General features: G+C 41.9%; 1 protein-coding gene across 2 annotated transcripts in view; it reads right to left on the minus strand.

Moving 5' to 3' along the window:
* Positions 1-4434: 4434 nt before the first annotated feature.
* Positions 4435-24392, minus strand: part of PCGF6 (polycomb group ring finger 6) — a 94525-nt gene continuing 74567 nt past the window's right edge. For both annotated transcript variants that reach the window (XM_033941740.1, XM_033941739.1), the window contains exon 10: positions 4435-6883. In XM_033941740.1, the coding sequence (XP_033797631.1) occupies positions 6827-6883 (57 nt within the window). In that variant the 3' untranslated portion in view covers positions 4435-6826. The remainder of the gene's footprint in view (positions 6884-24392) is intronic.

The following is a 24392-nucleotide window of genomic DNA, read 5'->3' on the forward strand; positions in this document are numbered from 1 at the left end:
TGAGCTGTCTCTTCTTCAAGCTGAAGAGCCCTAGCCACAAGCACTGAGTGACAAATGCCGATCATACTTCACAGTGAAGTGATGTGCAAACTTCCAGTGTAGAGATTTCGAAACTGAAGATGCAGCAAGGTCTGGGAGGTCTCAAACAGTGTCAACTTCTGAAATTGTTGACTATATCCATGATCTGATTTTGGCAGCTTGAAAAAATAATGGCAAAAACAATTGCTGAGACATCTTCAGATATCCAGGTGTATAATCCATGAGCAGCTGGGTATGCAGAAGCTTTCAGCCAAGTGAGTGCCCAAATATTTGAATGCTGATAAAAAATGGCATCGAGTTAATACTTCAAAGTTGATTTTGCAACATTTTTAGTGAGCCGGTGCCATCTTTTTGGAACAACTAGCTACTGTTGATGAAACATAGTTGCACCACTATGATCCTGAGATGAAACAACAGTCAAGGCAATGGCAGAACTCAAGTTCTTCAAGACCAAGGAAATTCAAGACCCAAACGTCAGCAGGAAAGGTTATGGCCACAGTGTTTTGGGATCCGAAAGGTGTGTAATGATTATCTTCCAAGGGGCCAAACAGTTAATGCAGAGTACTACAGTAACTTGCTGTGCTGATTAAAAGAGGCATTGAAAGAAAAAAGGAGAGGGAAGCTGCAGAAAGGAGTTCTCTTTTTGAAAGACAATGTACCTGCTTACAAGGTTGGCAAAACGATGGATGTTTTGACACAGTTGGGCTGTCAATGCATAGATCATTCATCCTACTCTCCAGATCTGTTCCGTCCTTTTTTTGTTTCCAAACATTTTAATGAGTTTGAAAAGGGCAACATATAGTATGGAGGACCTCTCATATACTGACAGACTGAAAAAGCTGGGACTTTTCTCCCTGGAAAAGCGGAGACTTAGAGGAAACATGATAGAAACCTTCAAGATCATGAAGGGCATAGAAAGAGTAGACAGGGACAGATTTTTCAAATTATGGGGAACCACAAGTACAAGGGGGCACTCAGAGAAATTGAAAGGGGGAAGGGTAAGAACAAACGCCAGGAAGTTCTTTTTCACCCAGAGGGTGGTGGATACATGGAACGCGCTGCCGGAGGATGTGATAGGCAGAAGTACGCTACAGGACTTCAAAGAAGGTTTGGATAGGTACCTGGAAGACAAAGGGATTGAGGGGTACAGATAGGAGTAGAGGTAGGAAATAGGGATAGGATTAGAGGCAGTTACAAAATTAGTCAGGGACACGTGTGTTCAGGCAATTAGGCCTGATGGGCTGCCGCGGGAGCGGACCGCTGGGCAAGATGGACCTCTGGTCTGCCTCAGCGGAGACAACTTCTTATGTTCTTATGAGTGATTCAGAGGTAATTGCAGCAGCAGCAGCGATCAGAGTATTTTTTGGAAGGTTTACAGAAACTTCAGACCCGATGTGCCAAGTGTATTGAACTTAGGGGTAAATATAACTTATAAGTTTAATGGCTCAACGTCATGCCCTTCTTGGTTGGGCTGAGAACTTTTCAGTACCACCTCGTATTTGTTAATATTTTTTGATGTATCAGTCTTCTTTGATACAATTATCAAGTATTGTTATGTAGGTTGTGAGAATGTGGTAAAGGGGGTACCATATTGGAGTGGTTCAAATCATACTCTGTTTATGCTGATGATATTCAGGTGGTATTGTCTGTGCCCGAAGACATCCCTGAGGATCTTATGTAATTACAGGAATTATTTGATTTGATATATTCATGGATGTTTGAAAACCATTTGACATTGAATGTTGAGAAAACAAAGTTTCCTCAGGTTCATCTGATTTATTTCCAACTGAAGTGAAATCATCACAGGGGACATTAATTGTCATCTCATGTAAAATATTTGGGAGTTATTTTGGACTCTGATTTATCGTTCCACAAGCAGGTGTCTTCGGTTACGAAGAGCTAGCTTTTTAAACTGCAACTTCCGAGTAACCTGAAGCTAATGCTTTCACAGGCAAATTTCTGCAAGGTTCTTCAGAGCCTAATTTTGAGTGGGATTTATACAGGGCTACCTACTTCAGTAATACAACCTCCTCCTTTCCCCTTCCACCTCTCTACCCAGCCTACCCACCTCAATCCTCCCCCCCTGACCTACACACTCCCTTCTCTCTCTAACCTCAACTACTTCGTCGCTTCTAATATTGTTCAATTGTTGTGAACCACTTGTAAATTTTTTGATAAACAAATGTGAACCGCCTAGAACTCCTTGGGTATGGCGGTATACAAAAATAAAGTTATTATTATATTATTATTATTATAAGTAATACAAAATTCTGCTGTTTTTTTGATCTTTGGACTTGACAAATATAATAACATAAAAAGTTGCCTCCGCTGGGTCAGACCAGAGGTCCATCGCGCCCAGCAGTCCGCACCCGCGGCGGCCCATCAGGTCCATGACCTGTCAAGTGGTCCCTGAACTCATCCTATAACCTATTACTACTTCTATCTGTACCCCTCAATCCCTTTATCCTTCAGAAATTTATTTATTTATTCGATTTTTAGCCCGTCCTCCCAAAAGAACCCAATGAATATATTGGTGCATTAAAATTATAAGTAAAATAGGTACAGTGGTGCCTCGCACAGCGAACGCCTCGCACAGCGAACGCTGCGCACAACGAACTTTATGTCTTGATTCGTACAACGGACTTCGTTTCACACAACGAAGTCCGGGGTTCCTGCGGGGTTGGATCGCAGCGGGGTTGGTCGAGCCGCGAGGGTAGTCTCCTTCTCCTTACCTGCCCTGTCGCAGCACACAGCCGAACGGAAATCTTCCCGATGTCAGCGCTGACGTCGGAGGGAGGGCTTAAGCAAAGCCCTCCCTTCCTCCGACGTCAGCGCTGACATCGGGAAGACTTCCGTTCGGCTGTGTGCGGCTGCGGCAGGGCAGGTAGGAAGAAGGCAATGGCGAACGAAAGAGGGGGGAGGGGGCGGTCCGCCCCGAAGAATGTGCACAGCTGGTCAGGTCCCCCGATCGACCGACAACAGGCCCGGCCGACAAACCTCCCTGCCCTGTAGCCGCGAATCTAAATTACCTCTTACAGCAGCTTCAATAATCCAGCTGCTGTAAGAAGGTAATTTAGATTCGCGGCTACAGGACAGGGAGATTTGTCCGACCGGGCCTGTTCTGTTGTCGGTCGGGTGCAAAAGCGCCACAAAGGTGGAGGCAGTGAGGGAGGAAAGGTGGAGTGGAGAAGAAAAGACGCTTAAGGGGGGAGAAGGCCGCTGAAAGCACATGTTGGAGCAGGGGATGAGAGGGAGGGAGAGAAGGGGAAATATTGGACAAGGGCAGAAGGGATGCTAAATCATAGGGTGACAGGCAGAGAGAACAACAGGAAAAAGAGTGGAAGCAATCTTGAACTCTGAGGGTGAGGGCAGAGAGAGGTGGTGAGATGATTGATCATGGGGAGAGGGACAAAAGGGAATAGAGATGGGATAGGAAGATAGTGGAAGTAAAAGGACAGGGAGATGTATGTTTTTAGATGTATCTAAATAAAAATAATAACAAAAAATTTATCTTTTTTATGTCATCTTAGCATATTTTATGCTGCAGAACGAATTATTTTTTTTTACATGTATTCCTATGGGAAAACGCGTTTCACATAACGAACGTTTCACATAACAAACTTGCTCCTGGAACCAATTAAGTTCGTTGTGTGAGGCACCACTGTACTTAGAAATTCCCTTACTATCCCGAAGGCTCACAATCTAACTAAAGTACCAGGAAAAATGACAATTAGAAGAGTAATAAAGAAAGAAAATAGAGATAGAGGAGAAAAATAAGAAAATAAACATACTAATAAGATTACAATGATCTAAAGGAATTTGAAAGGTTAAAAAGAGGGGAGATAAGAATAGATGCAGAGGGAGAACCATTGAAGCAATAGAATTCTGGGGAAATTTAAATGAAATTTGAATGATAAAATAAAACAAAACAAGTGGTAAAACAATGAGTGAGACAAAAAAAATATATCATAAACTAAAAAGAAGATAATATACTTCTTACAGGAAGTTGCATTGGTTATCTATTACTTATATAGTTCAATTTAAATTGCTGATGGTGCATAAATATCAATATTTGAAGGACTGTTCTGTTCTGAAGCTACATGTGATTCCAATGATTCAGAAGGCATGTTTTGAATGTACTTGGAGGCAAAGTTACTCTGTAGTAGGCCCTATAGCTTGGAATAGGTTGCCAACAGGACTTCGATATCAATCAATCAAATTTGAGTCAGTTTAAACAGTTATTGAAGAGACAGATGATGTAAGGGGATTATGATCTGAACTCTCCATCGTTATTGTTTTCCTTATTGGTTTGTCATTTTAATATTATGTATTTTTTGTATACCGCTTTGGAATAAGGTGGTCTATAAATTTATTAAAAATAAAATGAAATTTAAATATACTAAAAATAAACCTTTATTATAAGACAATCTTTTATAAACACAAGACTTTTTCAAAATAAACATCTTTCCCCAAATCGAGACTATTTCTAAATAAATTGAAAATACCAAACACACAGAACACTGTCCCCCTCTTTTACAAATAGCGCGTGTTTTAGTGCCGGCAGCTGCTCCAAATTCTAAGAGTGTCAGAGCAGTTACTGCCACTGCTAAAACCCGCGCTATGCGTTCATAAAAGATGGGGTATGTGAAGTTTCAAGGGCATCACAAAAGCATTACTTTTGTTAAATCATTTTTTTTTCTTGCAAAAGATTACATTTTTAAAAAGTAAGTTTTGAAATGTAAAGGTATACAGTATCACCTCACCAAGGCCCAACATTAGATCAAGCAGCAAAACCAACCATGAAAATATAATACAATTTAGTATTACAAAATAATAATATATTTACATGTATTTACTGGACATCTAAATTTATTTAATCAACTATTTTTGCCATAGGCCAAGCAATGCTAGTGTCTCTGACTCAAAATTTGTGATGAGAACATTCCACATTATTTAAAAAATGGTTCTTGTTAAATTAAACAGAACCTAAGAAAGAGGCAGGCTGGCTACCCTCTTCTTTTTATCATGCCTCCATCAATCTGGATGATTCCAATCTGTGATCTAGTGTGTTACAGTGACGTCACTGACTCTCCAGCCATTTTCTGGGTCTTGGCTATTCTGCTGTAAGGAATGTTCACCTACTTGCAGTACACAAGTATTCTGCCCAAGCAGGAGACGTTGCTGTTGCTTAAATCCAAAGGTGGCCAAGAAAAGTCAGCAAATGTCACTTCTTTAAAATAATGCATTAACATGTTTCTTTCTTCAAAGTGCATAAAATTCCCATGCAACAGAAGAAAGATGTGTTGAAATGAGGAAGAGCTCATATAGTGGTTTCAGCAAACTGATGTCATCTTACTTTTGCAAGGATTTGCTCAGCTTCTGTTTAATGTTACAGCAATAATCCAAGGAGATTAATACTGGTATATTACACTCACTGCTGCCTGTGTCTTTATATCAGCAATGAGACATCCAAGTACTAATTGAGGGGCCTTTTACTAAAGCATGTACTAATGGACATTATTGTGTGCTAAATGTTCCATGTCCTATTTTATATCTATGGCATGTGCTAAGCTTTATTAAAAGGACTTACTTCTTTCTTGGCCTTACTCTTCGGATTTTTCCCTCCAAAGCTTTTTTCTTATACTTTGGCTTGATTAAAACCCCCTGCTCTTAATGGATTTGCAACTAACTACTCTGGGATTTTTCCCTGTTTAGCCCTCCTTAGAGCGACAGCTCTTTACTCCAGAGACCACAGAACGTAAGTCTTTCTGGAGCTTGGGTCAGATTACTAGTTGTATGATGGCTGAAACCACTAGTTGTATGATGGCTGAAACCTCCCTTCCCTCATGGTTGTGAATGTTGCCCCAAAGCATCCTCAGTCCTTGGCAATATGAACAGGAGAAGCAGGGCTTCGGCATGGTACAGCTGTGCACCATATCAGTCTTGCATTTTTGAGCCTTATAAAATTAAAAAGTGTGTGTTCTCATATTCCACTTAGCTCTCCAATTATAAATTTCGTCAACGTTACCTTTCAACTATTCATGACATGGCATAGACATATGATAAGGAACAGCCCACCAGCATCTATATACCAATAATGGTCATATGAACGGAATGAGCTTATTTCATTTAAATAATCAAAGAAAAAGTAGGAAGTTTGTGCTAAATGCTAAGTGACTTCTTATTCCAAGAAGTCTCCCCCAGAACTTCAATCCAGAACTACAAATTTCTGGAAAGAACATGGCAATTTCTCTAGAGAAGCTGGTTTTCCACTGAAAAATATTTCTGAAGGCATATACATGGCAAACCAACATTTAAATGTACCATTTCTAGAAGAACGTACAATTCTAAATTTTGTTTTTCATGTATATTCTGGTGTTCTTCCTGAGATCTTTTGAACAGGTGTGCCACCCAAGCTGATTTTACTGACCACCCAACTAACTTAACAGAAAATTTTAAAATACTGCACAGTACTTCCCCATCTCCCAACCACTCCTCATGCTACCCAGTTGGCATAAATTTCTAGAGAGAGAACAATATTCCGGTTTTCCTTTCCAACATTAACATGAGAGCCAATTATAGCAAGGCATGTCACTTTCTATGTGTATACATGTAAGGATATGCTCTCCAGGCTACACTGCAACATTACTTAAGAACTACTGATGCAGTGGATGATGGGATCTTCTTTTTGATGGCATGAAGACAAATAACTTTCCATGGCTTTCAGTGGCAAGATGGGACATTGCTTTAGTTTTCTATCAATCATCTTTGGATATTCTAGCATCCTTCAGGTTAAAGACAACGGTGACAACAGAAGGCCATAGTGAAGAACAAGTAAGCTGTCCTAAAAAGGAAAAAAGGAGAAGAAAATAGTTAGCGTTGAAATTATTCTACAAAGACTAAACAAAGGCTGAATAATTAATTCAAAATATCAGTCTCATACTACATTTACAGAACTGGAGGTTGAAATCCATTAATCAAGAACTTTATGTTCTAAGTCAATCATATCATAAAAGTTCTCTTACATTGTTAACTCACATTCCAATCTCAGAAATCAAACTCACCATTTTTGGAAACCTTGCCATTCAAACAGTGAAAACGCCCCTAAATTCATCTATTATTTTTAAAGTGGTGAATCTAACTGCATTGTGCAAGTACTATTCCAATGGGAGGGCTATATAAAAGAAAGTAGATGTTAAGAGAAGTATTTAAAATGGGCTAGTAGTATCAGTCTCGTGTCCTACTCTGCTTTGCCTGTGAAAAAAGGGCAGTTGAAGCCTACCCTTTCCTTCCTAAGGAACAAAGCTAGCTCCATTTTCCTTTTCACAGTGAGCACAGCATGAGTAACTGGACTGCACAGGCAAAAATTCTTTTTTTGGAAGGGGAGGAGGAACCTAGACTATCAGCCACCTGTTTAAATCTGCTGGATTCTGGTTCCTCACATCTGATATGATAGCTTAGGGATCTGCTATGATCTTCTCAGGTATTTTCACCTTCACATGGCTAGGATCACTAAGCTCTCATGGTAGGAACCCCCACAACTGAAAGGATCCTATGAAGATAATGGCTTATGCGATCTCTATACGAAATGAATAAAGGAGTATAACAAGCCTACAGAGGATTTACAAAAAATTTTGTATTTATTGTTATCTGGGTTATTTTGATTTGGTATATAGATTTATAGAAGGACCGGAAAAAACTGAAGAGCATACAGCAAAGACAGAATAAGGAAGTGTATCAGACACTCACAATACAGTGGTGCCTCACATAACGGACGCCTCGTACAGCGAACGCTGCGCATAACGAACTTTTTGTCTTGCTCCCTATAACGAACTTCGTTTCACACAACGAAGTCGCCCGAGGGGCCCGGGGGGGGGGGGGGGGGCGGAACTACTCTCGCCGCTTTCTAATGTGAGCCGGGAACAGCAGCACCCTCCTGTCTGAATGCAGTGTTCCATCATCTCCCTCCACCTTACCTTAAAAACCGAGTTTTCCGGCTTTCTTTTTCGGCCAGCCACACACTTTCAAAGAGCAGCACATGCGCGCATGCTCTGTTGTTCAATCTTCTCCTCTGACGCAACCGGAAACCGGAAGTTGCAGGAGAGGAGAACATTGATCAACTCCAGCAGCTGCGCGTGCACAGCTTTTTGAGATCGTGCGGCTGGGTGAGGGAGAAGGCTGGCAGGCTCTGCATGTGAGGTGAGGTGGAGGGAGGGAAATGTAGGGCTGCAGAACGAATTATTTTGTTTTACAGGTATTCTTATGGGACAACAGGGCTGCAGAACGAATTATTTTGTTTTACAGGTATTCTTATGGGAAAACGCGTTTCACACAACGAACGTTTCACATAACAAACTTGCTCCTGGAACGGATTAAGTTCGTTGTGTGAGGCACCACTGTAGAAGGAAAATTCCAAGACATCTGGGAAAACTGCATGAATAAACTCTTAGGAATACTTAGAGCAGACTGGAATAAAGAAAATAGTCTTATCAGTATATAAAGTAGCAATAAGCAAGGATAGGAAGGAAAGATCTCCTTTGGCATCTCATGTCCTAAGACATACACAGGCACAAAAAGATTAGGACTTTACAGTAAGCATGAGAGAGAGAGAGAGAGAGAGAGAGAGAGAGAAAGTACAGGGCTAAGGAATAGTTAGATGAAGGTAGATGCATATTACGTAAAGACAGTTCTGTGAGGTATATAGCATGATAGTTGTCAATACACACACACACACGACATTCATACTTAGGGAGTTCCATTGAAGTGGCAAAAGCTCATGCAGATAACTAATTCCAAACACAAACAGTAAGAAAAAGAGAAATATCTTCACCAAGCACTCCAAGGTTGCAAACACACAGAAAGATGGGGATTTCACTTAGGTTGGCAGGAGCTCCTGCGGACACTGACCAAAATCCCGAACATGAGAAATAGTACACCTGTTATATCTTGTTGCTTCACTAGCCTACAATAGAGAATGCCAATTAGTCCATCCTCACCTTCAGGTCAGATAAATAAAAATTTCCCAATCTTTGAAGTGTCAGTATTCTTATATGAATCAAAAATATACTCTTGCAAATATAATGAACTAAAGATGGCACTCGTGTTATAATGAGTTCACTCACAGGAGTCTTCTTGTCCCTTGCCCCAAAATAAATTTCAATGGTACCACTAACCAGACTTGGCTATACATGAGGCAAATCCCAGCACACAAGATGGGGGCAGAAAGGCGCAAACACATCCATTATAGTTAACGGACTAGGCCACAGTTATACCTTATCTGAAGGAACAAAGAAATCTAAATAACCTTAGGCCTACACTCCAGGACCTGATCAAAAAGAATGGCCTATACTAAAAGAACATGATGATTGAAAAAAAGGCAAAACAGAATTCAGATTAAAATAGTCACAAGAAGAATATAGAACAGTTCAAGAAGAATGAGGCCTACAAGTCTTGTCTAACTGGCAAATATTATTGTGCACAATTTCTGTGAATATTTCCATCCAACATCCAAAAATTAAGTGTGCGCAAGGCAGCAGGGAAAGCCGAGATTGTGTTGTGGGGGTGGGTCAGAACAAGCTGAGAGTGTACCACTGGTTTTAGATGCAGAGGAACAAGCTTAAGGTGTGCCCTGGGGAGGGTAGAAGAGAGATACAATGATAGCTGGGGATGGGAAGAGTAAGTGGAAGAATGAAAGGCGGGGAACAAAATTAGGGGAAACAAATTTTTTTGTTTTGGAAAATTAGGAGTCTTGCAGCTGAAATGAGAGAGGGGGGGAAACTGGAGAGAATGGAGCCTGAGAAGGGAAAAATCAGGAGGGGGATTTTCAGACTTTATGATGGAGGAATCTGCACAAAAACACTACGTATTAACTATGCAGAATTTTAAAAAAAAATTTTGTTCTGAATTTTAAATTTTTTTGTGCAGCTTAAAATTCCTCCCGAAGTAAATTTATAGCACTAACATAAACCATAGTTTAGTGAATACTGTGCAAATGAAGAATTAAATGTAAACTATTCATTTACACATAAATTAGCAGATCTAATTTCAATTAAAGGCTCTTCACACCTTAAAACCTCAGGGTTTTTTCTGTGTGTGCCTAGACAATAAGCAGCTCAGGAGCAGTCGGTGTGTGTGCTTGGTTTCGGTAGAAACCTTCCCCACACTTAACAAAAAAGTCCACCTTCTGAACTGAGCCAATTCCTCCCACCCTGGCGGAAGCCCCTCTTTTCTCTCTCTCTCTGCCCCCTCCCTGGCCATCATTCCCCTCGAGCCTACCTTAGAAAGGCCTGGTGGTTTAGTGGAGACTTCAGGGTCAAGAACTCCTACCCATTCCTACCTAGTGTTGCTGCTTAATTTGCAATGGTTGCCTAGATTGTTCCAGGAGGTCCCGGCAGCTACTTTACAATTGGAATCAGCACAGACAAATTCAACAGATCCCATAACAGTTCACAGAGTTCACCAACATTTTGAAAGCTATTTCTTTCCATTAGTACATATTCAGATGTAAATCTTAAGATTTAGCTGTTTTTTTCCTCTCTTTTTGTTTTTTAATCTTTATTCATTTTCAAATCAAACAATAAGTGCATAAAAATATATCATAAAAATAATTTCAATATAGCACTATATTATCTAACATATGAACTATAACAGTGTAAAACTCCCCCCCTCCCCCCTTCATCCCATTCTCAATTAAAATAGAATATGCAATGTTATAACATCTCGTATTTAATTACATCCCAAATCCCCCTCCCCCCTTGAGTGTGCTAGATAAAACTAAGAAAGAAAAGAAAAGGAACAGAAAAGAAATGATGTCTATTCATCACAATATTTTTTCAATGGCCCCCATATCTTTATAAAGTTATTATATGTCCCTTTTTGTACTGCTATTACTCTTTCCATCTTAAAAATATGGCACAATGAATTCCACCAGAATGTGTAATGTGTTTTTTTCCTCTCTAATATACAGTATGTTTTCAAAAATGTATATTCTTGCAATGCCAATACCACATCATGTATAATCTTTGACAGAGGATTTAAACTTAGGTAAGTTAATGCTAAGGTATGAAGAAGGAGTTTTAAGTAAAACTATGTTCAAAGACCAGAAAGAATCACTTTGGGAAGAGACAGCTAAGATGGGGAGGGGGTGAGGCCTCAGCTGCTGACTCCTAACTGCTTGTCTCTTGGTTTTCTTCAAAGTACAATCAACCTCAAGTGATGTAGATATGGGATCGTGTTGCTGCTCCTGAAACAAGATCATTGGCTAATTGTGACAAGTTGATCTTCGCAAAACGCAAATCTGATCATGTCTCCCCACTTCTGGCCAAACTTCACTGGCTCCCAGTGATTTCCAGAGTTCATTTCAAATGCACCTGCCTGGCTTTTCAGATCATTCACGGCATCCTCCCCCCTCCCCTAATCCCACTATCTTATAACTCCTTGAGTCCTGACTCCACCAGACCCACCCAAAAACAAACTATCCTTCCCCTCTCTATATGGTATTCTCTATGCGGGTAAACTGGGAAAATCCCTCCTTTTCAAAATCACAGGGCTTTGGAACAATCTTACTATCCCACTACGGAACCTGAACTCCCTCCAATTATTCCGTAAGCACCTGAAAACTTGGCTTTTCACAAAAATGTAATGCTCTCTTCCCCCCTGTACGCAACCCCAACCCCCTATTCTTTTCTTCTTATATTTTAAGTTCTTGTAAACTGTGCCGAGCTCTACATCTGTGGAGAAGATGCGGTATATAAACTTAAGGTTTAGTTTAGTTTATATGTATACAGTACTAAGGAATGATTCTAATCCATAAGAACCACCACTTTATTTGGCCAATATTTTAATTCCCTATGTACCTACTTCAATTATCACCTTCGAGACCGCACCTCGACATTTCAAGAGGTTCAGCTTTTCTAAAATTTTTGCCTTCATTCTCTTCCATCCTATCTTCAAATTTAAGAAGTGCCTTAAAATCTATTTTTTGAGAAGTGCTTCTTTGAATTTGATGAGCCAGAGATGAAAGAACTTTTTTTTTCTCTATTTCCTTCTATAATTCCCTGTACCTTTACTTTCATTCTTTTCTACTATCTCCCCTAACTATATCCCCACCCTGGCATCCTTTTGTCTGTCTTGTCTGTTTAGATTGTAAGCTCTTTCGAGCAGGGACCATCATCTCCTTTGTGACTCTGTACAGTGCTGCATTCGTCTGGTAGCGCTCTAGAAATAATTAGAGTATTTCACTTTAGCTATTTAGTATTGTAAATTGCTGTGATATACACATTCAAGTGCCTACAAAGGCATAATAAACAATTGTAATAAATAAATAGAATTCTTGACCTGGTTGCAAAAAAAATTGTTAAGGGCTGCAATGAACCATCAAAAAACAAGGACAGAGAAAGAGGAAGACACACCCCAGCCATTTGGACTGGCCCCTGATGCAGTCAGATAATATACATGTGGGTTACATGACAAAACCATTAGTAAGCTAGCTGGAATGCAATCCCCAGGAAGCCAAGACAGTTTTGCTGGGAGAACAATGCTGCAGACAGCATGTGTTAATTTCAATTACTTACCGTATAGCATGACAGATTCTGCTGATTCTGAGTGCATCTTCAACACATATAACCTCAGTCAAGAATACAGAGAACTGGGCATACTTTTTGGGGACCTTGTGATTGTGTTCTTCAACAAATTCACAACCTTTGGTATATATTTTTTTTAATATATTTAAAAATTTTCTGTTCTGTATAATCTAAAAATGCGTGGTGAGCTACAATCCCACAATTAATTAGAAATAACAAATGACAAGACTTAACCAATAAAACATACAATAAAATTATAAATTCACTTTAAAACTAGACACAGATCTCTAAATACATCCAGCAGTTGTAATATTTCTTGTTCAGTAATTAGTTGTAGATTCTGGACATAAACCTGTCACTATACCTGCCTCAAGAAAAAGTCTTTTTAATTAAGTCTTATAATTGCTTTTGGAATGACAATTGTTCTGCTTTCACAGTTCTTGCTGTAAAGTTAATATATGGAACCAAGGGACATGGTCATTCTCCTCATTAATGAGCACTGGTTACTGGTGGCCTATAGGATTGCTTTTAAAATTCTGTTACTGGTCCTTGGAACTTTCTAATCTGGTTTACCAACTTACTTTGTAGATTTCCTCATGTCTTATACAAAATCTTGCTCAATTCATTCCTTACAACAAAATTTATTTATAATACCTTTGCACAAAAATTCAACTAGACCAGGGATTTCAAAGTCCCTCCTTGAGGGCCGCAATCCAGTCGGGTTTCCAGGATTTCTCCAGTGAATATGCATGAGATCTTTGTGCATGGACTGCTTTCAATGCATATTCATTGGGGAAATCCTGAAAACCCGACTGGATTGCGGCCCTCAAGGAGGGACTTTGAGACCCCTGAACTAGACATACTGGGCCAGATTCTATAAATGGCGTCTTCTGCCTAAAAAATGGCCACTGATTGCATGTCAATCACGCTGAATGGTGAGACCTTAGCTAGAACTTCAACAGAACGAGACTTGGGAGTGATCATCAGTGCAGACATGAAAACTGCTGATCATGTGGAGAAGGCTTCATCTAAGGCAAGACAGTTGTTAGGTTGCATCCGCAGGAGTTTCATCAGCCGGAAGCCTGAAGTCATAATGCCATTATACAGAACCATGGTGAGGCCTCATTTGGAATTCTGTGTGCAATTCTGGAGGCCACACTACCGAAAAGATGTGCTGAGAGTAGAGTCGGTGCAACGGATGGCCACCAGGATGGTCTTGGGGCTCAAGGATCTATCGTATGAGGAAAGGCTGAAAAATTTGCGGCTGTATTCACTCGAGGAATGTAGAGAGAGAGGAGACATGATCGAGACGTTTAAGTATATTACCGGCCGTATCGAGATGGAAGAAGAGATTCTCTTTCTCAAAGGACCCTCAGCCACAAGAGGGCATCCGTTCAAACTCAGGTGCAGGAAATTTCATGGCGACACCAGGAAATATTTCTTCACCGAGAGAGTGGTTGATCCTTGGAACGAGCTCCCGGTGCAGGTAATCGAGGCAAACAGCGTGCAAGAATTTAAGAGCAAATGGGATGCCCATGTGGGATCCCTTAGAGGGTTAAGCCAAGGGAACCTGTCACCAGGAGTGGGATCCCTAGGATAGTAGACTTGGGGGTGGGTCAGTAGAGTAGGCAGACCTGATGGGCTATGGCCCTTATCTGCCGTCATCTTCTATGTTTCTATGCAATGGTATAGTTTAAAGAATTGCAGCTGCATGAAAGGTAGGCGCAGGAAATGTAAGCCAGGGTTTTAAAGGTCTACATTTCTGGCATCTACCTTTCATGTGAATCACAGCTACGGAGGCGCTATACAATGCATCACTTCTGGTGTTAGCCATGCCTATAGTGGAGTTAGGCATCGTAAAGCACCTCCGTAGCTGCAATGAAGGCGCCAGTTTGTAAAACTGGTGGTTTAGTGAGACCAATTGGATGTATGGAAAGATTACGTTCTTACCTCGATAATCTTCTTTCCAGTAGACGGACACTCCATTCCTGAACGTGTAGGGATTCAAGCCCTTCTCACGAGAATTCTTGTAGGGAGCTTCATTAGCATTCTTTTGCTCCACCTCCCATTCTTCTGGGCTGTCCTCCAATTTCTCAGTTTGTACCAAAGCAGATGGTCAGCCTTGGAGAGGAAACTGAAGAGGGAGAGGTATTGGAACACTGCCCAAGAAACATGTCTGTTCTGCTCATATCATTAAACATATAATAGATAAACAAAACTCAACCATTTGCAGGCACCATGGGGAGAAGAGCGCATCTTGGAGCAGATGAAAATGTGCCCTTGCCCAGTGGACTACACCCATGGTCACAACCATTGATCCTAGTACTTGCAAATAATGCCAGGCCATTGGAGAAGACTCGCTGCAAAACTCCAGTATCTGATGCAGAAGCTTCTTTCTGCGTTGTTTTCCCTTGTGTCAAACCGAATTCCCAGATACTCCAAGATCTGCACCAGCTCCAGGTAGCTTTATCCGAAAGATGACCACCCAGCCCAGCTTCTGCAGCAGTTGAATCACTCTGTGAACCATAAATCTGCCTTTGGATTCAGACTAGGCTTTTATTAGTCAATTGTCCAGATATGGATCGACTTGCATGCCCACTTTGCGCAGGTGTGCTGCAATCATCAGTACCTTGATAATGGTCCGTGGAACCATGGTCAGCCTGAAGAGACAGGCCATGAACTGGAAGTGTTGCTCCAGCACATGGAATCACAAAAACTTCCTATGCTCTGAAAAAATGGGAATGTGCAGATAGACCTCTGTAAAATCCAGGGAAGTGAGAAATTCCCCTGGTGCCACTGACACAATCAAGACCTCACTGCCTCCATTTGGAAACATGGAAGCTTGAGGGTCACATTCATTGCTTTGAGGTCTATAATCGGCCTCCAGTCTTGAGTCTCTCTTGGGCACTATGAAGTATATCGAGTATCTGCCGGAGCCAGAGTCTTCCTCTGGTATGGGCTCTATGACTTCCAGATCCAGTAACCTTTGCACTGCTGCTCTGACTTTGACCACTCTTTCCCAGTCTCCCAGCTGGAGAGTCTAGAAAAAGGTCTGTGAGGGGATGAAAGAACTTGAGCTTGTAACCCTCCTGTTATACATAAATCAGACATTTTTAAAGTTATACATATAGGTTGTTTAACTCACAAAAACATTAAAATGGACTAAGTTTTAGGAGAGCTGGAGAAGTACCAGAAATTAAGTGACCTGTTTAATTTAGGTTTGCTGCTTAGATATACAGCATTATTCACAATGGCACTAAATAAATGGATGGTGCTACTAAATGGATGTAAAAAGCTGAGCACCAAAGCTAAGGCTCAGCTTTATACAGCAACCGCCCTGGGTGAATACTGGCTTCAGTTTTTTATATATTTGATAAACTGAGTTAGTATCTGCATAGTGCTTATACTGTTTAATGCACAATGTGCATTTTAGTAATGCGATAGAAAGAACATTTTCCGCGTAACCTTGAAGCTCCACTTTTTTGCTAGCCTCTACTGCAGAATCTACCACCTCTCCTATTTGCAATTCAATGAATCAAACAGTATTACTTTCTACAACTATTGAATGGTATCTCTGAATGTATGTGTGTGAGTGTGTGGTTTTATTTCTTTTTCTCTCTCCTTAGCCACTTTCTGTATTTCTGTCTTTCTTTTTTTTTTCCTTGGCTGTCCACCACCACCCTTTCTCCCTTCCTTTTATCTACCCTGTGTCCTCCACCCCCCCATCACTGCTCACCTTATCCAGCAGCAGCCCTTTAATTGATCTTTTTATTTCATTCTTGTCTCTGTTTCCGGGTTCAACTTTTAATCTCCATTCTTTCTTCTCCTCCCACGCTTTCTACGATTATATTCTTTTCTCCTTCTAAAAATGCATTTCCTGTTGCCTGTCTCCATTCTTTGAATATTCATACCAGACCGCCTTCCTTCCACTATCCTATTCAATTTTTCCCCCTCCTTCTAGTTTTTCCATTGCTGTCTCCTAGTTCCATTTCTGCCTTTTCCTTCAGCCTCACCATGTAATTTCTAATCCCTTCCTCATTTCTCCTTATCTGACCCTTTATCCTGGTCTTTCCTTTCCCCCACTTCATTGCTTTTTGCCTTTTTCTCCATCTTATTCCTCTCCCCCTTTCCTTACCTCATCATCATTATTACCCCCAAGCCAATTCTCTTCCTCCCTTCTTGGCCTAGACCTAGGGCTGGTCGTTAGCATGAGCGGACACTGCGGGAGCCCTTCTCAAGGGGGCAGGACAGGCTGGTGAGGAGCTCCCCGGTACCAGCGCCGCTCTCCCTCTCAGCGGGCCGGGCCGGATCGCTGCTTCTTCGCTCCAGAGCTCGGCAGTGGGGCGGAGAGCGGGCACAAGGGGATCGGGGCCATGCTACCAGCGGGACGCCCCAGCCCTCTCCCTCCTCCCCTCGCGGGTTTGTGGAGGCAATCGGCGGCTGTGGAGCTGCTGCAGGCCGGAGGTTTGAATTTGTGTCGCGGTGGGTGGACAGCAAGGATTGGACGCGCACCGCCACGCGCACGGGGCTCTCCTCGACCTGGGGCTTCGGCACCATCGACGGAGGTAAAGAAGCGCTGTGGAGGCGATCGGCGGCTGGCTGCGATCCCGGCTTGTGGAGTCGATCATGGCGACCGGGCCCTTTGAAAGCAGCGCTAGGTGGAGAGCAGGGAGGCTGTTGTGAGGTAATAAGCGCGCATGCGCACTCGTGCGGCCACATCCCGATAGAAAAGGGATCAGGGAACATGCATCGCGAGTGCGCATGCGCGGGCTAGCATTTTATTATTTAAGATTGAATGGTATCTCGTTAAGAGGGTTATCATTGTCCATAGCACCGATATATTATGGATAAGAAGAAATTCATAATCCTGAAAACTTGCATAATGGTACATTTTCCTTACTAACCTATTTTCTTAGTCAAGCTTTCATAATTCAATATACAGAAGAATCATCCTCGCAAATAAGCCTTTGCTTGGTTTTTTAAGAATATACAGTATACTCTCTCATTGTTTTATGGCATTCAATTCTTATCCTGTTGTTTTTATATTGTGCACTGCTTTGACTTGTATCACATACAAAGGTAGCATAGACAGTTCTAACAAACAAACCATATTCAAACAAAAAGAAGATCTGGAGACTAAATCACGTGTTTTTCTGTTTTGCAGAGCTGGTCCTATTATTGTCCTTAGGGAACTCTTTTCTGCTGGCATCCATCACTGTGTGATAAAAATAGCTACAGTTCTGTCTGCACAGTTAGATGGCTTTCTTAATACCATAAACAGCCAGCTTCAGGGGAATCACCCAGCTGGCCACTTCAATTCCTTCTCCTCCTTAAATCTCACATTAGCATTTGTTGTGAAAACTGGTAAAATGATAATTGTAGGAGGAACACAAATTCAGTTTGCTCCTAGCAAATCTTATGGAAAACCCAGAATGCTTCACAATATACAAATATTATTTTATATAGTACAATGATATCAAGTAGATGCATTTTTTTATTAATAATTTGCTCCCTTTTTTCCCATTTTGTTCTTTCGCATTTTATATTTACTGTTTTGTGATTCACTATAAAAATGTCAATAAAAATGTTTTGAAATGAAATGGGGAAAAGTACAATTGAATATTTGGGATATTTAATAATATTTCGATCAGGGCCCACATAATGGTCCTATTGATCCAATATTGTATTTATCATTTCATTTTTAAAACTTTTTATTAAAGTTTTAACACAGAGATACAAACAACAAAAGAAAAACCAGGTCTGGTATCAAATATGGAATGATGATACACTTCTCCCTCGGTATTTGCGGGGGTTAGGTGCAGAGACGGGCCGCGAAGTGTGAAAAATTGCGAATAACTTCTTGGCCGGCTCTGATCCACCCCCGCCTCCCTCCTGCGTCCCCGGAACCTTACCTGGTGGTCTAGCGGTGAAGCGGGGCAGGAGCGATCTTCCTATTCTCCTGCCCCGTGCAGAACCATCATCAGAATGGCTGCTGGGAGTTCCTGTTGTAGTCTCGAGACTACAACGGGAACTTCCGGCAGCCATTCTGATGACGGCTTTGCAGGGGGCAGGAGCATAGGAAGATCGCTCCTGCCCCGCTTCACCGCTAGACCACCAGGTAAGGTTCCAGGGAGGCTTGAACAGCTTAAAAATAGCCAAAAAATGAAAATAGATTGTTTGTAAAAAAATCGCGAATAACCGAATCCGTGGATACTGAAAACGCGGATGGAGAAGTATATATGCATTAGTGACCAAAGAAAAACTGACATGTTAGAGGCATGAACCAGCACTAAGGGCTCCTTATACAAAGCCGCGCTAGGGCCTTAACGCGCGGAATAGCGCGTGCTAAATTGCCGCGCGCACTAGCCGCTACTGCTTCCTTTTGAGCAGGCGTTAGGTTTTTGGCTAGCACATATTATAGCGTGCGCTAATCCGGTGCGTGCGTTAAAAATGCTAGCACACCTTTGTAAAAGGAGCCCTAAAAGTCATGCCCTCTAACATGCACAGAAACAGTAGAACAAGACAGACTTGCAGATAGATGCAACATCTTTGCAGCAAAGACAAATCAAATATTTGTATAAAAGAAGCATTTTCATAACAGAAAAAAAACAGTACCCTATGTCAAGAAGACCATATATATTTATTCATTCAATTTTCTATACCGTTCTCCCAGGGGAGCTCAGAACGGTTTACATGCATTTATTCAGTACTCAAGCATTTGTCCCTGTCTGTCCCGGTGGGCTCACAACTTATCTAATGTACCTGGGGCAATGGGCGGATTACGTGACTTGCCCAGTGTCACAAGGAGCAGTGTGGGATTGAACCCACAACCTCAGGGTGCTGAGGCTGTAGCTTTAACCACTGCGCCACACTCTCCCCTCAAGTACAGTTGGAGTTAACCAAAACCATCGGCTAAAGGCAACCAAATCTTTTCAATTTGAGATCTGATGGGCGAGTTAGTAGTCGCCAAATATTCATATTTGTGTGTTAATATAACATTGGCACACCAAAACGTAGTGTTAAGTAGATTAGCAGACTTCCAGTTAGATAAAATCATATGGATTGATAAGACGATTAATATATCAAACAGTTTTTTCTGATCTGTTTGTCAGTATGTCCAGTAAGGCCAGAGATCTAAATATTGGGTAAGTAGAATGTTCATTGAATAGTAGCTCCAACCAAGGATCAGATAGATATAGCCAGGAGTTGGGAGTATGAATTGAAAATTGTTTATTATATCCTGAGGTTCAATTCTTTAAAACAAACTCCCTTGTTAAGAGATAATTTAATTCAACTTTTAATTCTTTTTAATTGGGCTATCACCATAATTGTGTTTTTTTTAATTGATCTTTATTTCTGTACTGCTAAATCTGAAAGGAATTAAGTCATTCATAACCAATGGTAAACTAGCAATGAATTTTGTAGCCAGTTCATATCATTTCAGCTTTGTGGAATATAAGTCAAAACCTCTTAAACAGGACTAATACACAAAGTGAAAGTGCTTCAAAAAAAATGTCAAGCTATTGAATTGCTAGCAAGATCTCTGACAAAAAAGTCCAACTGTATAAATATTTGGAAAAAAAAAAAAAAAAAGGATTGAACGCGACTGACAGTAATAAATTAGCTCAGTTTTCATACTGGATTTCATGCCTTTGCATTGATAGCTTGAGGCAAGAGAACAGAAATATACCACTAAAAATGTCTTGTCGATATAAACATAATAACATCTGTAACATAAAATCTAAGATGAAATAAGAGCAAGCAAAACTCTAATGTCCCAAGCACAAATAAACACTAGCTCAAACATAAATCCTGAGCTCAAGCTAACATCATAAAGTAAAAGTTGTAAATATACAAGCATAAATCACATAAATGAAAGACTAATAAAATAAAAACTCTAACAAAAGAAACCAAATAAAATAAAATTTACTAATAAAATAAAAAAATTACCAAAAAAATATCTAATTCAGAAAATCGTCCTAAGATCTCATGTTAGCCAGCGTTCTCTCAATATTTAATGTCACACAGTGGGAACAGCAAGAGATCCTTTGGTAGTTTATGTCGCACATTAAAAACAGCAATAAAAAAAACCTGTTCTTGCACACTCATCAAACGGGCTTCTCACATAATTAGATTGCAGAGAAATGCCCAGGCACAGATATAGGGACCCACAGGAGCTCCTTTTACTTGAATTCAAAGCTTGTTACATTTAGTCCATTCTTGAATTTCTGTTGGACAGGCAAGCAGTTTATTTAGAGCTCTTGGTAAGTCTGTTTCTCATATGGTTTAAGATGATACTGGGCAGAATGCATAACACAGGTCAACACATCATATTTATCAGAGTTAATGTTGGGTGGGTTTTGTAGAATTTTTCATGCTGATTTCAAATCTGTCTTTAGTTTTTCACTAGCACATTACATTTTTGTAATGAGGCTCATTATATATAAATATAAACGTTAACTGGGCGATATATCATGCGTTTATAGGATAAACGTATAAGGAGGGTTAACAACAGTTGTCTTGTTTTTTTATGCTACAGATGGTGATTAATATCAGTCTTTATCATGCTAAGACATTGTACTAATCATCGATAGTTTCTGCTATGTCTGTGGTTCATTCACTATGAAAGCATAACGTTGCCCAATTACTGTAGATCTGAAGAAGGAATATAGATTGTACCTTGGCTATCCACTGGGTGACCAGGATAAATCTTGGGCTCCACACATTATCTGTACCAGTTGTTCCAATGGACTTCGTAACTGGCTCAATCGACGAAAGGCAGCAATGTCATTTGCAATCCCAATGATATGGAGGGAACCGCGAGACCATATTAAAGATTAGAGAATGACACGGTGGCGGTTACCCGCGGCTAGCCGCGTTTAGCCGCGGGTAACCCGCTGGAATGGGGAAAGAAAAATAGCAGTCGCTGCGGGGACGGGGACAAGGCCATTCACCGCCCCGTGGAGTGGTGAATGGTCTTGTCTCCGTAGTGAGGTATCAAGGATCGCGCGGTCCCCGCAGCCACCGCCCGTAGTGTTTAGCCAGCTCCCTCCCTCCACCTCACCTTATATTCCGAGTTTGCCGGCTTCCTTTTTCCCGAGCCGCACGCGTTCAAAAAGCCGTGCACGCGCGGCTGCGCGAGTCAATCAATCTTCTCCTCTGACGCAACCGGAAACAGGAAGTTGCAGGAGAGGAGAAGTTTGATTGACTCGCACAGCCGCGCGTGCACGGCTTTTTGAACGCGTGCAGCTCGGGAAAAAGAAAGCCGGCAAACTCAGAATATAAGGTGAGGTGGAGGGAGGGTGGGGGCTGGACCTTTCATAGATCGGGGTAAGGGAGAAAATCCCTAATGGGAACATTAAGAGGTTTGTGTTTCCTGCTATGGCACTCTAGAAGCTTGAAAATTGGAGCCACAATGAATATGCTGTTCTTTTTCTATGTAAAAATTGTGTATATGTGAAAATAGAAAATGTGGGTACTTCAGATTGGTTTGCTTGTGGGAGGTTTTAAGACTCTTCTATCTTGCTCATTTTTTGTTAGTAAAATTATTTTGTATTGGAACAAGCTTCTCTAGGTGTGACAAGGAGGCAAGCAGGAGAAAGCAGAAGAGAGAGACAGAGGATTTAGGGCAAAAGCAGAAGGAAGGAAGGCAAACCGAAGCTGAGAAGGGGAGAGAAGAGGCAGGAGACTAAGGGGATCGGCGAGAGTTAGCTCCGCCCACCCCTGACATCAGCCACCGAAACTCCCCCTTAAAAGGGGAGGGGCCAATCTCGGAGCACATTGCAAGACAAGGAGGCAAGCAGGAGAAAGCAGAAGAGAGAGACAGAGGATTTAGGGCAAAAGCAGAAGGAAGGAAGGCAAACCGAAGCTGAGCGGAGCCAACGGCGCCCAGCCGTTCGGCGCGCGGCGAAGGCGAGCGGTAAAGGCGCTCGCCTTAGCGAGAGAGCCTTTGCGAAGGGCCTTGCAAGGGACGAGTATCTACTATCAAGTATCTACTATCAAGAACACCGAGGAGGACTAAACGGTAAGGAAGCGACAAACACAGAAGGTAAGGAAGAGACAGACGCCAAGGGAACAAACCCACACATACAATCAAGGTGAGGTAGAGCGGAGACAGCACACACAAAAGACACAGCAAGGCAAGCAACATAAGGAAACAGCAGGCAAGGGACACAAGCACACACAAGGGAAGCAAGAAATGGAAGCCCAAAGAAGTCAGAAGGTGAGCTTTCCGGTCTTCTGTATCGGCTGCAATATGTATGACTACCTCCCTTCGGGGATCCAGGCATACATTTGCAATCGATGCATGGAGATGGATAGCTTGAAATGTCAGGTAAGACTATTGGAAGGAACAGTGATGGAACTCGAAGACAGAATCCGAGCACAGGAGAAGATTCTAGTGGAGTACAGCCCAAACGACGAGAAACTAGAAATGTTCATAGAGGAAGCTCATCAGCACCACGTAGAGATCCCAGGGCTGGAAAACTGTACTCAGGAAACCCATGTGAGGAGAGAAGACACCCATGCAAACCCAGAAGAAACCGAAGACGAGGTAGGAGACAACCGCACACCAGGAGGAATAGTGAGAGCACAGGAAGACATCGCCCCACCCAAAGAACAGGAAACAATTTCAAGAGTATCATTGGAGGAAGAAGACTGGCCCTACTCCAAGGACGTGGACCTACGCCCCCCAAGGAACTCCCGAATAAAGAAGATGGGGATCATCGTAGGCGACTCCATTATACGACATGTGGACAGCCACACCGCAGGAGGAAGAGAGGACAGAGTCGTCACCTGTCTGCCTGGAGCAAGAGTGAAGGATGTGACCAACAGGATCTCCAGGATCATAGATGGCGCAGGGGGAGAGGACACCGCTGTGCTTATCCACGTGGGAACAAATGATGTGAGCGGGCGGAAGTATGACAGGGAAGAGCTGAAGGGCCAGCTCCGCTCACTCGGAAGACAACTGAAGATCAGGGAGGTGAAGGTGGCCTTCTCTGAGATCCTCCCAGTACCAAGAGCGGATGGAAAGAGACAAGGGGAATTGCAAGTAATCAACGCCTGGATGAGACGATGGTGCGAAGAAGAAGGCTTCGACTTCGTGCGCAACTGGACGGCGTTCTGGGGAAAAAGCAAGTACTACAGAAGGGATGGACTACACCTCAACAAGGAAGGAGCACGAGTTTTGGCAGGCAACATGAAGAAGGCAATCGAGAAGGCTTTAAACTGAAAGATAGGGGAAAGCCGACAGTCGACCACCGGTCGATGGCACGGATAGCAGGATGCCCTGGCGAAGAAGCCAAGGACTACTACTCCTACACAAGAGAAGACGACCTCACAGCCAATAAGGGAGAAAAAGCAGGAATGGACAACTCAGACACAGGAGAGGACGAACACACAGCAAACAAGGGTGATAACACAGGAGCAGTAAAGGATACCGTAATTGAAACTATAGGGACGGCCAAGAGTAGAAGGTCCAAAAAGGTAACACGAAGGGAACTTAGATGTATGTATACGAATGCTAGAAGCCTAGGTAACAAAATGGGGGAACTAGAGACAATAGCGAGACATGACATATTGGATATCATTTGCATAACAGAAACATGGTGGAATGAAGAAAACAAATGGGACACAGTACTTCAGGGATACAAACTGTATAGAAGAGATCGAGTAGGGCAGAAAGGTGGAGGTATTGCTCTATATGTTAAGGAGGGAATAGATTCTGTTGAAATGGTTACAACAGAAATGAAAGAGAAGCTTGAGTCACTCTGG

The sequence above is a fragment of the Geotrypetes seraphini genome, chromosome 4 (genome assembly GCF_902459505.1).
Source record: "Geotrypetes seraphini chromosome 4, aGeoSer1.1, whole genome shotgun sequence".
Lineage (NCBI taxonomy): Eukaryota > Metazoa > Chordata > Amphibia > Gymnophiona > Dermophiidae > Geotrypetes > Geotrypetes seraphini.